This window comes from Entelurus aequoreus, linkage group LG11 (genome assembly GCF_033978785.1).
Source record: "Entelurus aequoreus isolate RoL-2023_Sb linkage group LG11, RoL_Eaeq_v1.1, whole genome shotgun sequence".
NCBI lineage: Eukaryota > Metazoa > Chordata > Actinopteri > Syngnathiformes > Syngnathidae > Entelurus > Entelurus aequoreus.
The window spans coordinates 14009002-14026501 of NC_084741.1; the positions used below are offsets into that span (position 1 = coordinate 14009002).

General features: G+C 33.3%; 2 protein-coding genes across 4 annotated transcripts in view; both read right to left on the reverse strand.

Annotated features, from left to right (window-relative positions):
- The window catches only part of znf628 (zinc finger protein 628), a 52020-nt gene extending 47094 nt beyond the window's left edge, over window positions 1-4926 (reverse strand). The window contains exons 1-2 of the mRNA XM_062062572.1: window positions 3937-4926; window positions 3795-3867 (exon numbers count right to left, since the gene is read on the reverse strand). Of these exons, the coding sequence (XP_061918556.1) occupies window positions 3795-3867; window positions 3937-4295 (432 nt within the window). The 5' untranslated portion in view covers window positions 4296-4926. The remainder of the gene's footprint in view (window positions 1-3794; window positions 3868-3936) is intronic.
- Window positions 4927-11481: 6555 nt separating this feature from the next.
- The window catches only part of il11a (interleukin 11a), a 69032-nt gene continuing 63013 nt past the window's right edge, over window positions 11482-17500 (reverse strand). For all 3 annotated transcript variants that reach the window (XM_062062580.1, XM_062062581.1, XM_062062579.1), the window contains 3 exons: window positions 15192-15287; window positions 14948-15109; window positions 11482-12457 (listed from right to left, as the gene is read on the reverse strand). In XM_062062580.1, the coding sequence (XP_061918564.1) occupies window positions 12275-12457; window positions 14948-15109; window positions 15192-15287 (441 nt within the window). In that variant the 3' untranslated portion in view covers window positions 11482-12274. The remainder of the gene's footprint in view (window positions 12458-14947; window positions 15110-15191; window positions 15288-17500) is intronic.

Consider the following 17500-nt stretch of genomic DNA (forward strand, 5'->3'; position numbering starts at 1 on the left):
TATGGCTTTTTTTTTTTTTTTTTTTGGAGCTACAACAATTGTGTGGCTGATCAATCAAGGGTTGATCGATTGTTACACTTTGTTGTTTCTGCTTCGTCTACACAAGAAACAAAAATACATTTTGATGAGATAATAGATAAAAGTGCTCCTTTTTGACAAATCAGATTGGTGAAAATGACGCTGATAGGCAGGGCCCCTGGATTATTATGGTCCCTGAATATACATTTTATTTGGGGCCCAAACCCCATGTATTAACCTTTTTTTAAAAAAATGTTTTAATCAAACTTAAATTTAATTTGAGTTACTTGACTGCATTCATAGCAAATATATTGTTCAATAATTTATGTTTCTAGCGCAAACTAACAAATTAAACATAACTAAAAACTTCCTGAGACGACTTTTTTTGCGAGACCGAGACCAACTTGGGGGAATTTGCTACTATAGTCTTATCAGTGGCGGAGAAGGAAGGGGCTAGGGAAAGGTTTGCAGTATAATTTCATATCAAGAGCTTTTTAATTCATTTATTGATATTTTTGACTGAATAGCGCATGGAGGGCTGGGCGCTAAAACAATATCAGTATATATCGCCATAGACATGTTATCGATATCGATGAAAAATGCATTCCACGCTAAGAGCCAATCGGGTACTTTTTATCGGGTCTGTAAATGACGCAAGGCGCTCGTTCCCACCAAGACCTTATCGGCGCTCACCCTTTAGAGCACCGCTGTTACTTCCAGGTTTCTCTATGTTTAATGTTTATGTTTAATCGATATCGATGAAAAATGCGTTCCACGCTAAGAGCCAATCGGGTACTTTTTTTGATTTTTTAAAAAGGAACCGTGATCAGACCGATGTGGTCTGTAAATATTGCAAGGCGCTCGTTCCTACCAAGACCTTATCGGCGCTCACCCTTTAGAGCACAGCTGTTACTTTCAGGTTTCTCTATGTTTACATTTTCACACTTTGCACTATTTTCTTACACTTTATGAAACGTTTCTTAGATATTTCTTATTTTTGCGCCTTCATTTTAAGAGTTTATTGTTAGATTTTAAGACCTTATCCACGCTCACCCTTTAGAGCACAGCTGTTACTTCTAGGTTTCTTCTCTGTTTACATTTTCACACTTTGCACTATTTTCTTACACTTTATGATGCATTTCTTACGTATTTATTAGTTTTGCACCTTCATTTTAAGAGTTTATTGTTAGATTTTAAGACCTTTTCCGTGCTCACCCTTTAGAGCACAGCTGTTACTTCCCAGGTTTCTCTCTGTTTACATTTTCACACTTTGCACTATTTTCCTACACTTTATAAACCATTTCTTACATATTTCTTAGTTTTGCACCTTCATTTTAAGAGTTTATAGTTAGATTTTAAGACCTTATCCACGCTCACCCTTTAGAGCACAGCTGTTACTTGTCAGGTTTCTCTGTGTTTACATTTTCACACTTTGCACTATTTTCTTACACTTAATGATGCATTTCGTACATATTTCTTAGTTTTGCGCCTTCATTTTAAGAGTTTATTGTTAGATTTTAAGACCTTATCCGCGCTCACCCTTTAGAGCACAGCTGTTACTTCTAGGTTTCTCTGTGTTTACATTTTCACACTTTGCACTATTTTCCTACACTTTATAAACCATTTCTTACATATTTCTTAGTTTTGCACCTTCATTTTAAGAGTTTATAGTTAGATTTTAAGACCTTATCCGCGCTCACCCTTTAGAGCACAGCTGTTACTTGTCAGGTTTCTCTGTGTTTACATTTTCACACTTTGCACTATTTTCTTACACTTAATGATGCATTTCGTACATATTTCTTAGTTTTGCGCCTTCATTTTAAGAGTTTATTGTTAGATTTTAAGACCTTATCGGCGCTCACCCTTTAGAGCACAGCTGTTACTTCCAGGTTTCTCCATGTTTACATTTTCACACTTTGCACTATTTTCTAACACTTTACGAAGCATTGCTTACATATTTCTTAGTTTTGCGCCTTCATTTTAAGAGTTTATTGTTAGATTTTAAGATCTTATCCGCGCTCACCCTTTAGAGCACAGCTGTTACTTCTAGGTTTCTTCTCTGTTTACATTTTCACACTTTGCACTATTTTCTTACACTTTATAAACCGTTTCTTACATATTTCTTAGTTTTGTGCCTTCATTTTAAGAGTTTATTGTTAGATTTTAAGACCTTATCGGCGCTCACCCTTTAGAGCACAGCTGTTACCTCCAGGTTTCTCCATGTTTACATTTTCACACTTTGCACTATTTTCTAATACTTTACGAAGCATTGCTTACATATTTCTTAGTTTTGCGCCTTCATTTTAAGAGTTTATTGTTAGATTTTAAGACCATATCGGCGCTCACCCTTTAGAGCACAGCTGTTACTTCCAGGTTTCTCTATGTTTACATTTTCACACTTTGCACTATTTTCTTACACTTTATGAAGCGTTTCTTACATAATCCTTAGTTTTGCGTCTTCATTTTAAGAGTTTATTGTTAGATTTTAAGATCTTATCGGCGCTCACCCTTTAGAGCACCGCTGTTACTTCTAGGTTTCTCTGTTTACATTTTCACACTCTGCACTATTTTCTTACACTTTATGAAGCATTTCTTACATATTTCTTATTTTTGCACCTTCATTTTAAGAGTTTATTGTTGGATTTTAAGAGCTTATCCATGCTCACCCTTTAGAGCACAGCTGTTACTTCTAGGTTTCTTCTCTGTTTACATTTTCAAACTTTGCACTATTTTCTTACACTTTATCAACCATTTCTTACACATTTCTTATTTTTGTGCCTTAATTTTAAGAGTTTATTGTTAGATTTTAAGACATTATCGGCGCTCACCCTTTAGAGCACAGCTGTTACTTCCAGGTTTCTCTATGTTTACCTTTTCACACTATGCACTATTTTCTTACACTTTATCAACCATTTCTTACATAATTCTTATTTTTGCGCCTTAATTTTAAGAGTTTATTGTTAGATTTTAAGACATTATCGGCGCTCACCCTTTAGAGCACAGCTGTTACTTCCAGGTTTCTCTATGTTTACATTTTCAAACTTTGCACTATTTTCTAACACTTTATGAAGCATTTCTTACATATTTCTCATTTTTAGGCCTTCATTTTAAGAGTTTATTGTTAGATTTTAAGACCTTATCCGCGCTCACCCTTTAGAGCACAGCTGTTTCTTCCAGGTTTCTCTATGTTTACATTTTCACACTTTGCACTATTTTCTTACACTTTATAAAGCATTTCTTACATATTTCTTAGTTTTGCGCCTTCATTTTAAGAGTTTATTGTTAGATTTTAAGACCATATCGGCGCTCACCCTTTAGAGCACAGCTGTTACTTCTCAGGTTTCTCTCTGTTTACATTTTCACACTTTGCACTATTTTCTTACACTTTATGAAGCATTTCTTACATACTTTTTAGTGTTACGCCTTCACTTTAAGAGTTTATTGTTGGATATTAAGACCTTATCCGCGCTCACCCTTTAGAGCACAGCTGTAACTTCCAGGTTTCTTCTCTGTTTACATTTTCACACTTTGCACTATGTTCTTACACTTTTATGAAGCGTTTCTTACATATTTCTTATTTTTACGCCTTCATTTTAAGAGTTTATTGTTGGATTTTAAGACCTTATCCGCGCTCACCCTTTAGAGCACAGCTGTAACTTCCTGCCATTAAGGCTTCTCTATGTTCACACGTTGCACTATTTTCTTACACTTTATGATGCATTTCTAGCATATTCCTTATCGGGAGTGTGAGAGTGCGTTGGGCCTGAAGTTCCTACCTGGAGAAGCGAGGAGCGTTTGAACGCTTTGCCGCAATCCTGACATTTGTAAGGTTTCTCCCCCGAGTGAGACCTGCAAAATACAAGATATTTACAGCGGAGAAGGGAAATAAGACGCGCCGGACCGGACTTTCTCATGCACCTCTGATGATAGAGCAGCGCCGAGGAGCCCTTGAAGGCCTTGGGGCAGAGGTTGCAGCGGTAGGGTCTCTCGTTGTTGTGGCTCCGCTGGTGGTGCGTGAGGCGGGACGACCACCTGAAGGTCTTGCCGCATTCCAAGCACTGGAAGGGATGCTCGGCCTGCTGGGCCGCCTCCGACGCCGCGACTATGTCCAGGACCACCTCCTCCACGGCGCCCTTGCCCGCCTCCCGCCCGCCGTCGTCGTCGTCCTCTGCCTCCTGGGCCGTGGCGAGGAGCGACGGGAAAGGGGACAGGGACGCCGAGGACTGCGGGGCTAAGAGTTCGGCTTGGACCACCAGGGCGGCGACCGAGTTCGCCATGAGCGGGGTAGTGCTGGTCTTCTTAAAGGCGCAGGTCACTTTTGGAGCATCATCCAGGTCGTTTGCCTTTTGTTGACTGAGGGCTGCTGCTCACTGCTCCCCTCACCTCCACAAGAAATGGGTGAAATGCAGAGGGTAATTTCACCACACCTAGTGTGACTATCAGTGGTACTTTAACTAAATTCCTTCCCCAGTCCACACAACGGTGACGTCACTTTTTTTTTACTTCCTTTTTCATTCTGCCGAGCTGACATTTTTCATGTCATCAATCCGCACTGCGGTGTTTGCTCGCACTACAACAATAATCCATCCATCCATTTCCTACCGCTTGTCCTCACTTAACCCTTAAGATATGGCTAGCTCACAATAATAAACATAAACAAACCTCTCCGGCTTCTAACGGCGTCGACTCGGCCTGGTGTTTTTCCTACGTCCAAAAGCCGAACGACGTCCGAATAAAGATCGTCAACAACGCGATGCGTTGGAACGAAACGATGATCGTTAAGTCATTTTAAAAACTATTGAGGTGATTAGTTGCATACCGCAGTGCTAATCCACACAACCTTAACAATAAACAGCACACACTAACATTCTCCGCCCGATGCCGCCCTCTAAGAACGGCGACCGTGATTGGTTGTTTGCGGCGAATGATGGCCTTTTCCTATTGGCTGTCCACTTCCTGCACACTTATACCATCGCTACTTTTCTCTTTATATTATAATACTAATAATTATATATATTTTTGGAGCGGGATTAAAACGTGTCTATTTAAAATTTACACATATCAATTGAATATGTAAAAATCTTTGTCCACGTTTCTCGATAGAATATCGCGTTTTGCTATGACGCAAAGCACACTGGGATATGTAGTGTTTTTTGCAGACAAGAACTAACTTCCGTCAAACTAAGAACGACGACCGTGATTGGCTGTTTGTGGCGAATGATGGCCTTTTCCTATTGGCTGTTCACTTCCTACTGAGTCTCGCTCACTTTTACCATCACTACTTTTCTTTTTATATTATAATAATAGTAATTATATATTTTTGGAGCGCGTTTAAAACGTGTCTATGTATAATTTACACATCTCAATTGAATATGTAAAAATCTTTGTCGACGTTTCTCAATAGAATATCGCGTTTTTGCTATGACGCAAAGCACACTAGGATATGTAGTGTTGTTGCTGCTGACAGGAACTAACTTCCGTCAAAATAAGAACGACGACCGTGATTGGCTGTTTGTGGCGAATGATGGCCTTTTCCCATTGGCTGTCCACTTCCTACTGAGTCTCACTCAGTTTTACCATCGCTACTTTTGTCGTTATGTTAAAATAATAATAATTATATATTTTTGGAGTGGCATTAAAACGTGTCTATTTATAATTAACACATCTCAATTGAATATGTAAAACTATTTGTCGACGTTTCTCAATAGAATATCGCGTTTTTGCTATGACGCAAAGCACACTGGGATATGTAGTGTTTTTGCTGCTGACAGGACCTAACTTCCGTCCAACTAAAAACGACGAGCGTGATTGGCTGTTTGTGGCGAATGATGGCCTTTTCCCATTGGCTGTCCACTTCCTACTGAGTCTCACTCACTTTTACCATCGCTACTTTTGTCGTTATGTTAAAATAATAATAATTATATCTTTTTGGAGCGGGATTAAAACGTGTCTATGTATAATTTACACATCTCAATTGAATATGTAAAAATCTTTGTCGACGTTTCTCAATAGAATATCGCGTTTTTGCTATGACGCAAAGCACACTGGGATATGTAGTGTTTTTGTTGCAGAAAGGAACTAACTTCCGTCTAACTTGTAATATTTGAATAAAAAAAAACAAAAAAACTTTTAAGGCACTTATTTTAGAAACCCGTTTCCGGCACTAAAAAAAAAAACTAACAACAAAAAGTACCCCAATGTTAAGTTATAATTATGAGATAAAAAGTCTTTATTATGATATAAAAAGTCGAAATTATGAGATAAAAAAAAGTTATAATTATGAGATATGAGATGAAAACTCGAAATTATGAAATAAGAAATATGGGATTAAACATTTGTTAATTATGAGATAAAAGGTCTAAATTATGAGATATAAATGTTGATGTAATGAGACACAAAAGTCATTATTTTGAGATGAATTTCAAAAATGTTTTATGCACTTTTTGTCACCCCCCCCCCCCCCCCCCCCCAAATACATATTCACAGTGGAATATTTGATGTGGAGTAAATGGAACCTATAATAGGTCAAAAGTTAATTTAAAAACAATTATAATTATGAGCTAAAAAGTCAGAATCACGAGATAAGAAAGTCAAAATTGCGAGATAAAAATACATATAAATATGAAATAAAAAGTCAAAATCACGAGATAAGAAAATCAAAATTGAGAGATAAAAATACATAATTATGAGATAAAAAGTCAAAATCTCGACATAAGAAAGTTAAAATTGTGAGATAAAAATACATAATTATGAGATAAAAAGTCAAAATCACGAGATAAGAAAGTCAAAATTGTGAGATAAAAATACATAATTATGAGATAAAAAGTCAAAATCACAAGATAAGAATGTCAAAATTGTGAGATAAAAATACTTAAATATGAGATAAAAAGTGTGCTTCTCAATTATTTTCTGTTGCGTGAATAAAGATACAATGTTATGCAGAGGTGTGCTTAGGACATTTTAATTGATTTATATTTTCTTCTTTCTCCGGGGCGCAGGAGCAAACGCAGTACGTGTCGAACGTGCGATAAAAAACACGAGAAACAGTCTTCCTTGCACATTCTGTAGTATTTATTTCACCAAGGCACGTAGTTCACATTGAGGCCAATCAGTGTCTGGAAGAGCATTTAAATATCCGCTTCTATTTGTGGCAGAGAGGAGTACAAACGGTATAAAACGTACAAAAGCACGGGAGACTTGCTCCCGTGCGGCGCAAAAAAAATAAATAGTTCCACGGAGTTGCATCAATAAATACTGTAACACAGGTGGTCCAGGTGATATTATGGGAAACACACACACACACACACACACATACAAACACACACACAAGCACTGTACAACAATTTACATTCATGTACAATCATGTACACCTCCACATTAAAGAGTGTCACAATACATAGTATTTTAAGACTTTATCTTCAAAAAATATATCTTTCAAGATCCCAAAGCACGGTTTCAATTGTCGGCGTCCGAGAGGCTCGTCCTCCTCCCGGTTTGTGCAAAGAATCCAATCAAGACCTTCAGTGCTAAGCAGCGACTCCAACACAGAGACCATGAATATTCATGAGAAGGACAGCATGAATATTCATGAGAAGGATAGCATGAATATTCATGGACAGGGTAGTTCATGGCACATGGGTTACTTTAACACAGGGGTGTCCAAACCTTTTCCACTAATGGGGGGGGGGGCACGCTGAAAAACTGAAGCATGATATTTTTCATAAACTAACACAATATATCGACCCTTCGAATTGGTCCCGGGGACCCAAAAGGGTCTTGGTCATAAAAATGTTAAAAATAAGTCATATATAGTTATTTTTTATTTAACGCTTACGGTATATTTCTTGAACAATTTTTTTTTTTTTTTTTTAAAGAAATGGAAGTAAAAAAAAAAAAATCCCACTGAAATCCTTGGGGATCCAAAAGGGTCCCACTTATAAAAGTGTTAAAAATTAGTCATTTATTGTTATTTTTTATTCAACGCTTATGGTAAATCTCTTGAATGACTTTTTATTTATTCATTTATTTTTTTAAGAAATGGAAGTAAAAAAAATAAAAAATAATCCCACTAAAATCCTTGGGGATCCAAAATGGTCCCACTTATAAAAGTGTTAAAAATAAGTCATTTATTGTTATTTTTATTCAACGCTTAAGGTATATCTCTTGAACAACTTTTTAAAAAAATTTTTAAGAAATGAAAGTTAAAAAAATAAAATCCCACTAAAATCCTTGGGGATCCAAAAGGGTCCCACTTATAAAAGTGTTAAAAATAAGCCATTTATTGTTATTTTTTATTCAACGCTTATGGTAAATCTCTTGAATGACTTTTTATTTATTTATTTATTTTTTTAAGAAATGGAAGTAAAAAAAATAAAAAAATAATCCCACTAAAATCCTTGGGGATCCAAAATGGTCCCACTTATAAAAGTGTTAAAAATAAGTCATTTATTGTTATTTTTATTCAACGCTTACGGTATATTTCTTGAACAATTTTATTATTATTATTTTTTAAAGAAATGGAAGTTAAAAAAAAAATCCCACTAAAATCCTTGGGGATCCAAAAGGGTCCCACTTATAAAAGTGTTAAAAATAAGTCATTTACTGTTATTTTTTATTCAACGCTTATGGTAAATCTCTTGAATGACTTTTTATTTATTATTATTTAAAAAAAAAAAATGGAAGTAAAAAAAATAAAAAATAATCCCACTAAAATCCTTGGGGATCCAAAATGGTCCCACTTATAAAAGTGTTAAAAATAAGTCATTTATTGTTATTTTTATTCAACGCTTACGGTATATCTCTTGAACAACTTTTATTAAATTTTTTTAAGAAATGAAAGTTAAAAAAATAAAATAAAAATCACACTAAAATTCTTGGGGGTCCAAAAGGGTCCCACTTATAAAAATGTTGGAAATGACTTAAAATGTTGGAATACACTTAAAAAAATAGTCATATATTGTTATTTTTTATTCAACGCTATTTAAAAAATTGTTCAAGAAATGAAAGTTAAAAATAAAATCCCACTAAAATCCCTGGGGATCCAAAAGGGTCCCACTTATAAAAATGTTGGAAATGACTTAAAATCTTGGAATGGACTTAAAAATGAGTCATATATTGTTATTTTTTATTCAACGCTATTCAAAAAGTTGTTCAAGAAATTAAAGTTAAAAAAAAAATCCCACTAAAAGTCCTTGGGGATCCAAAAGGGTCCCACTTGTAAAAATGTTGGAAATAACTTAAAATGTTGGAATAGACTTAAAAATGAGTCATATATTGTTTTGTTTTTTTCAACGCTTGCGGTAAATCTCTCCAACGACTTCGGTTTCTGTCTGTCAATAGTTCATAATTTTTATTTTTTATTTTTTTAAGAAATGAAAGTAAAAAATAAAAAATCCCACTAAAATCCTTGCGGATCCAAAAGGGTCCCACTTATAAAAATGTTAAAAATTAGTAATTTATTGTTATTTTTTATTCAACACTTACAGTAAATCTCTTGAACAATTTTTATTTATTTATTTATTTTTTTAAAGAAATGGGAGTAAAAAAAAATAAAAAAAAATCACACTAAAATCCTTGGGGATCCAAAAAGGTCCCACTCATAAAAATGTTAAAAATAAGTCATTTATTTTTTATTCAACGCTTACGGTATATCTCTTGAATGACTTTTTTTTTTTTTTTTAAAGAAATGGAAGTTAAAAAAAAAAAAAAAAATTATACTTTTTGGGATATAACAGTATAATATTAAAAAAAAAAATCATCCAACATTTTCGAGGGATCCAAAAGTGTCCCACTCATAAAAGTGTCAAAAAAGGTCTTTAATTTAATTTAATTTTTTTTTTGTAAATAAAAAAAAAAGTTTTTTACTTCCAACGCTTTAATTTTGGGATTAAATTCAGGTCCATCTATTTTTTTTATTTTTAATTATTATTATTATTATTATTTTTAATGTGTTAGGTCTTTTTTGTAAAACCCCTGTTTTTAAGGCAAAAACATAAAATATGCCTCATTTCCCCCCTAAAATATTTCATTTTATTTATATATATTTTTACTTTCAACACTTAAATGTCTCTATCAGCTTTAGATCCATCCGTACGTTAAACGTTTTTTATATTTTTTCATGTTTGTTTTAATGTTAAGTTTAAATTATCAGTTTTTTTGCAAATACACAAAATATGCAACATTTTCCCCCAAAATATTTGAAAGTGGAATATTTGGAGTGAAGTAATTGGATCCCTTAAATATGTCAATAATTCATAACAACACTAATTTTAATGCAATATCACTTTTTGGGATATAACAGTTTATTATTAAAAAAAAAAAAAATCCTACAACAATTTCGGGGGATCCAAAAGGGTCCCACTCATAAGTGTCAAAAAAGGTCTTTAATTTAATTTTTTTTTTAAAAAGGGATTTTTTAAATATTTTTTTTTACTTCCAACCCTTTAATCTTGGGATTAAATTCAGGTCCATCTATTTTTTTTTTTTTTTAATTATTATTATTATTTTTTTATGTGTTAGGTCTTTTTTGTTAAAACCCTGTTTTTAAGGCAAAAACACAAAATATGCCTAATTTCCCCCCCTAAAATATTTCATTTTATTTATATATATTTTTACTTTCAACACTTAAATCTCTCGATCAGCTTTAGATCCATCCGTCCGTTACACATTTTTTAAAATATTTTTTCATGTTTGTTTTAATGTTAAGTTAAAATTATTAGTTTTTTTTGCAAACACACAAAATATGCAACATTTACCCCAAAATATTTGAAAGTGGAATATTTGGAGTGAAGTAATTGGATCCCTTAAATATGTCAATAATTCATAACAACACTAATTTTAATTCAATATTACTTTTTGGGATATAACAGTTTATTATTAAAAAAAAAAAAATTCTACAACATTTTCGGGGGATCCAAAAGTGTCCCACTCATAAAAGTGTCAAAAAAGGTCTTTAATTTAATTTTTGAAAAATGGTAATTTAAAACATTTTTTTTTTTACTTCCAACCCTTTAATCCTGGGATTAAATTCAGGTCTATCTATTTATTTTGAAATTATTATTGTTATTTTTTCAATGTGTTAGGCCTTTTTTGTCAAAACCCTGTTTTTAAGGCAAAAACACAAAATATGCTTCATTTCCCCCCCCTAAAATATTTCATTATATTAATATATATTTTTACTTTCAACAATTAAATCTCTTGATCACTTTTAAAGATCCATCCGTCGGTTATAAGTTTTTAATAATTTTCATGTTTGTTTTAATGTTACGTTTAAATCACTTACACAGGCTAACCTCCTCCAACCTCAGAGGACAAAGCTCCGAACAATGGGAGACCGGGCTTTCTGCTCCGCCGCTCCCAGTCTGTGGAGCGCTCTCCCTGACCACCTGAGGGCACCACAGACTGTGGATGCTTTTAAAAAAGGCTTAAAAACCATTCTTTTAAAAAAAAAGCCTTTTTTTTTTTTTAGATATATGCATACTAGTTCTAGCTATTATGCTGTTCTAGTTTTTATTTTTAGTTATTTTTATTATCTTTTTATTTGTATTTTTTTAATACAGTGTAGCACTTTGAGGTTGTTTACTCAATGTAAAGTGCTTTTTACAAAATAAAATCTATTATTATTATTATTAAGTAATTGGATCCTTAAATATGTCAATAATTCATAACAACATTGATTTTGATTCATTATTATTTTTCCAGCAATGACAGTTTTAAGTTAAATTAAACAGCCTGCATGGCAGTTTTGTCTTATTAGAGTCAAAATTTCAACTTTTCCCCTTATATTTCACCTGTTTGCTTTTTTATTCCATTTGTTTTTTCAAATGTAATCTTATTTTTTAGAAAAAATCGAGCCGCCCCCCCCCCCACTTTTGGGGGCCACACTTTGGACACCGCTGCTTTAGGGCACTGGGGTGCGACCAAAACAAAAAGGTGACTGTCTGAAGAAGTGAAAGAAGAGCAAGGAGGCACAAGAGTAAGAAAGTATGTGCTCAAACAAAGTTCACGTGGATAAAGAAGGTGAGAGTGACACGATACAACTTCAAATAAATAACATTCAATAAATTACTGACAGTCAATAAATAAATAAATACAAATAATAATAATAATAATAATAATAATAAATAATAATCACCATGATGTTATTGTAGTCTTTGGCTCACTACGTGTCATCAGCTGAGGCCTCCAGGAACGCTATTGGCTACAGTGACCCCCCCGCTGTGCGTCCCCCTCCCAACCCCCCCCGCTGTGCGAGCGCTTACGACTGAACGGCGGCGACTTTGGGCTTGAGGCTGATGAAGGCTCGGTACGCCCAGTCGCAGAAGAGCTTGAAGTGCTGGAGGAGCTCCTGGCTGGACTGCAGCACGTCGAACTGGTAGGGCAGCTCCGGGGGCAGGGAGGGGGCCACGGGGGCCAGCTTGGGCGCCTGGACCCTCAGCATCTGTCGGGCACAGCGAGGACGCTCGGTTAGGGGCCGACAGGACAAAAGTGGGCAGCACGCCCTACAACGGGGATGTCAAACTCAAGGCCCCCGGGGGCCAGATCTGACCCTCCACGTCATTTTATGTGGCTTGGAAATAAAGTCAATAAAGTACTTTCACAGAAAAAAATAGCAGGTACCGCATATCTTTTAAACTTTAATATTATACAATATAGCAAAAAATATATCATACTTTCCAAACATTTTATTTTGTTAAAATACTTAAATCCCACTAAATTTTCCGGGGATCCAAAAGGGTCCCACTCATAAAAGTGTTAAAATTAGATCAAACATTTTTGTTATACTTTCAACATTTTTCTTTATTTTTTAAAAAATCCCGCAAAATTTTCGTGGGACCTTAAAGGGTCCCACTCATAAAAGGGTCAAAAAGGCCTTTAATTTAATTTTTTAATTTTCTATTTTTTTTTTTATTACTTCCAACGCTTTAATCTTGGGATTAAATTCAGGTCTATCTATCGATGAATTTCTTTATTTTATTTTAAATTTTTAAACATTTTACTGACATTTATTTATTTATTTTTTAATCTCATTAAAATCCTTGGGGATCCAAAAGGGTCCCACTCATAAAAGTGTCAAAAAAGGTCTTTAATTTAAATTAAATTGTATTTATTTTTTTTACTTACAATGCTTTAATCTCGGGATTAAATTCAGGTCTATCTGTTGATAAATGTATTTATTTTATTTTAAATGTGTTATGTCTTTTTTGTCAAAACCTTGTTTTTTAAAGCAAAAACTGACAGGTTTTAGTTTTAGTTTTTTTAATCAAATTAAAATCCTTGGGGATCCAAAAGGGTCCCACTCATAAAAGTGTCAAAAAAGGTCTTTAATTTAAATTAAATGTTTTTTTTGTTTTTTTTACTTACAACGCTTTAATCTCGGGATTAAATTCAGGTCTATCTGTTGATAAATTTATCTATTTTATTTTATATGTGTTATGTCTTTTTTGTCAAAACCCTGTTTTTTAAAGCAAAAACTGACAGGTTTTTGTTTTAGTTATTTTAATCTCATTAAAATCCTTGTGGATCCAAAAGGGTCCCACTCATAAAAGTGTTAAAAATAGATCATACATTTTTTTTAATACTTTCAACACTTAAATCTCTGTATAATTTTTTCTTATTTTTAAAAAAATCCCACAAAATTTTCGTGGGAGTCCCACTCAGACTAGTGTCAAAAAAGGTCTTTAATTTAAATTAAAACATTTTTTTTTTTTTTTTACTTCCAACGCTTTAAACTCGGGATTAAATTCAGGTCTATCTGTTGATACATTTATTTTGTTTTTGTTTTTTTAATCTCATTAAAATTCTTGGGGATCCAAAAGGGTCCCACTCATAAAAGTGTCGAAAAAGGTCTTTAATTAAAATTTGTAAAAAAATTTTTTTACTTCCAATGCTTTAATCTCGGGATTAAATTCAGGTCTATCTGTTGATACATTTCTTTATTTTATTTTAAATGTAAAACAATTTTAAAACCCTGTTTTTTAAGGCAAAAACTGACAGGTATTTGTTTTTGTTTTTTTAATTTCATTAAAATCCTTGGGGATCCAAAAGGGTCCCACTCATAAAAGTGTCGAAAAAGGTCTTTAATTAAAATTTGTAAAAAATTTTTTTTACTTCCAATGCTTTAATCTCGGGATTAAATTCAGGTCTATCTGTTGATACATTTCTTTATTTTATTTTAAATGTAAAACAATTTTAAAACCCTGTTTTTTAAGGCAAAAACTGACAGGTATTTGTTTTTGTTTTTTTAATTTCATTAAAATCCTTGGGGATCCAAAAGGGTCCCACTCATAAAAGTGTTAAAAATAGATCATTTATTTTTTTTAATACTTTCAACACTTAAATCTCTTTATAATATTTTCTTATTTAAAAAAAAAATCCCACTAAATTTTCCGGGGACCCAAAAGGGTCCCACTCATAAAAGTGTCAAAAAATATATATGTATATATATATTTTTACTTCCAATGCATTAATCTCGGGATTAAATTCAGGTCTATCTGTTGATAAATTTATTTATTTTATTTTAAATGTGTTATGTCTTTTTTGTCAAAAACCTGTTTTTTTAAGGCAAAAACTGTCAGGTTTTTGTCTTAGTTATTTTAATCTCATTAAAATCCTTGGGGACCCAAAAGGGTCCCACTTATAAAAGTGTTAAAAATAGATCATACATTTTTAAAAATACTTTCAACACTTAAATCTCTTGATCATTTTTTCTTATTTAAAAAAAAATCCCACTAAATCTTCCGGGGACCCAAAAGGGTCCCACTCATAATAGTGTCCAAAAAAAAATAAATAAAATAAAATAAAATAAAATAAAATAAAATAAAATAAAATATATATTTATTTTATTTTATTTAAATTTTTTAATTCAGGTCTATCTGAAAAAAACAAAATGTAAAGGAGTGTGACGGAGGCCTTAAAGACTGGTAGGTACCTGGTGGTGCAGCAGGTTGATCAGCGACTTCATCTCCTTGATCACCTCCACCAGCTTGGGCAGTGCAGGGTGGTGGTGCTTCTTGGAGACCCTGTTGAGCCACTCGAAGTGGTGCTCGTACAGCTTCAGGTCGGCGTGGAGCTGGGAGAGCGTGGGCCTCAGCTGGGGGGGGGGGGGAGCACAAGGGCGCGGTGAGACGGTGCTAGTCGCCTGGAACTGAGGCCACACCCGGACGCTGCGTTACCTGAAGATTGTGGAGGTCGTGCGCTGACCTGTTGCTCATTTCCGGCAGGGACCGGAACCTGTGAGGCTCGGCGTCAGAGTCGAAAGCGTGCGCCCTCTGAAAGGGGAAAGACAAGGTCAGGCGGGGTTTAAGCAGACGATGGCGTGGAACACCACAGAGGCCACCACAGTGTATATTTTTTATTTATTGATGTATTTAATTATTTGTAGCTGTATGTAGAAATGGCTGGTTGCATAAGCTCTGCTCTTTTAATGTCTTTAATGTCCTTTGTGTTCTTTGATGTTTCCCTCTTACACACATGCTTATGTGTGCTATGGCTATGAGTTTTTTTTTAACCTCCTCCAACCTCAGAGGACAAAGCTACGAACAATGGGAGTCCCAGTCTGTGGAACCCTCTCCCTGACCTCCTGAGGGCACCACAGACTGTGGATGCTTTTAAAAAAGGCTTAAAAACCCTTCTTTTTAAGAAAAGCCTTTTTTTTTTAGATATATGCGTGCTTGTTCTAGTTTTTATTTTTATTTATTTTTATTATCTTTTTATTTTTATTTTTTTAATACACTAGCACTTTGAGGTTGTTTGCTCAATGGAAAGTGTTTTGTACAAGTGAAATCTATTATTATTATTATAATTTTTTTCCCCCTTGGCCTCAGTCTGGACCCCCTCTCCAGGGGCCCAAGCTTAGACTGAATTGATTTATTTATTTTAAAATCCCCTTAAAATTATTGGGGATCCAAGAGGGTCTTACTTGTAAAAGTGTTAAAAATAGATCATACAGTTTTGTTATACTTTCAACACTTAAATTTCTTGATAATTTTTTCTTATTTAAAAAAAAAAATCCCATTCAAATCCTTGGGGATCCAAAAGGGTCACACTCATAAAAGTGTTAAAAATACATCATCATTTTTAAAAATACTTTCAACACTTACATTTCTTGATCATTTTTTCTTATTTTTTTTCAAAATCCCACTAAATCTTCGGGGGGACCCTTTTGGGTCCCACTCATAAAAGTGTCAAAAAAATGTAAATTGTATTTTACTTTTTTACTTCCAATGCTCTAATCTCGGGATTAAATTCAGGTCTATCTGTTGATAAATATATTTATTTAATTTTAAATGTGTTATGTCTTTTTTGTCAAAACCCTGTTTTTTAAGGCAAAAACTGACAGGTTTTTGTTTTAGTTTTTTAATCTCATTAAAATCCTTGGTGATCCAAAAGGGTCCCACTCATAAAAGTGTTAAAAAAGGTCTTTAATTTAAATTAAAAACATTTTTTTTTTTTTTACTTCCAACGCTTTAATCTCGGGATTAAATTCAGGTCTATCTGTTGTAAAATGTATTTATTTTATTTTAAATGTGTTATGTCTTTTTTGTCAAAACTCTGTTTTTTAAGGCAAAAACTGACAGGTTTTAGTTTTAGTTTTTTAATCTCATTAAAATCCTTTGGGATCCAAAAGGGTTCCACTCACAAACGTGTTAAAAATAGATCATAATTTAAAATTTTTACTTTCAACACTTACAATTCTTGATCATTTTTTCTTATTTAAAAAAAAAATCCCACTAAATTTTCGGGGGACCCTTTTGACACTCATAAAAGTGTCAAAAATATTTAAATTGTATTTTACTTTTTTACTTTGTTGTTAAAAAAGGTCTTTAATTTAAATTAGAAACATTTTTATTTTTTTTAAACTTCCAACGCTTTAATCTCAGGATTAATTTCAGGTCTATCTGTTGTAAAATGTATTTATTTTATTTTAAATGTGTTATGTCTTTTTTGTCAAAACCCTGTTTTTTAAGGCAAAAACTGACAGGTTTTTGTTTTTGTTTTTTTAATTTCAATAAAATCCTTGGGAATCCAAAAGGGTCCCACTCACAAAAGTGTTAAAAATAGATCATAACTTTTTAATATACTTTCAACACTTAAATCTCTTGATAATTTTTTCTTATTTAAAAAAAAATCCCACAAAATTTTCCGGGGACCCAAAATGGTCCCACTCATAAAAGTGTTAAAAATAGATCATAATTATTTTTTAAAATTCTGTCAACACTTAAATCTCTTGATAATTTTTTCTTATTTAAAAAAAAATCCCACAAAATTTTCCGGGGTCCCAAAAGGGTCCCACTCATAAAAGTGTTAAAAATAGATCATAATTATTTTTTTTTATACTTTCAACACTTAAATCTCTTGATAATGTTTTGTTATTTTTAAAAAAATCCCACAAAATGTTCATGCACTCAAAAAAGGTCTTTAATTTAAATTAAAACATTGTTTTTTACTTCCAACGATTTAATCTCGGGATTAAATTCAGGTC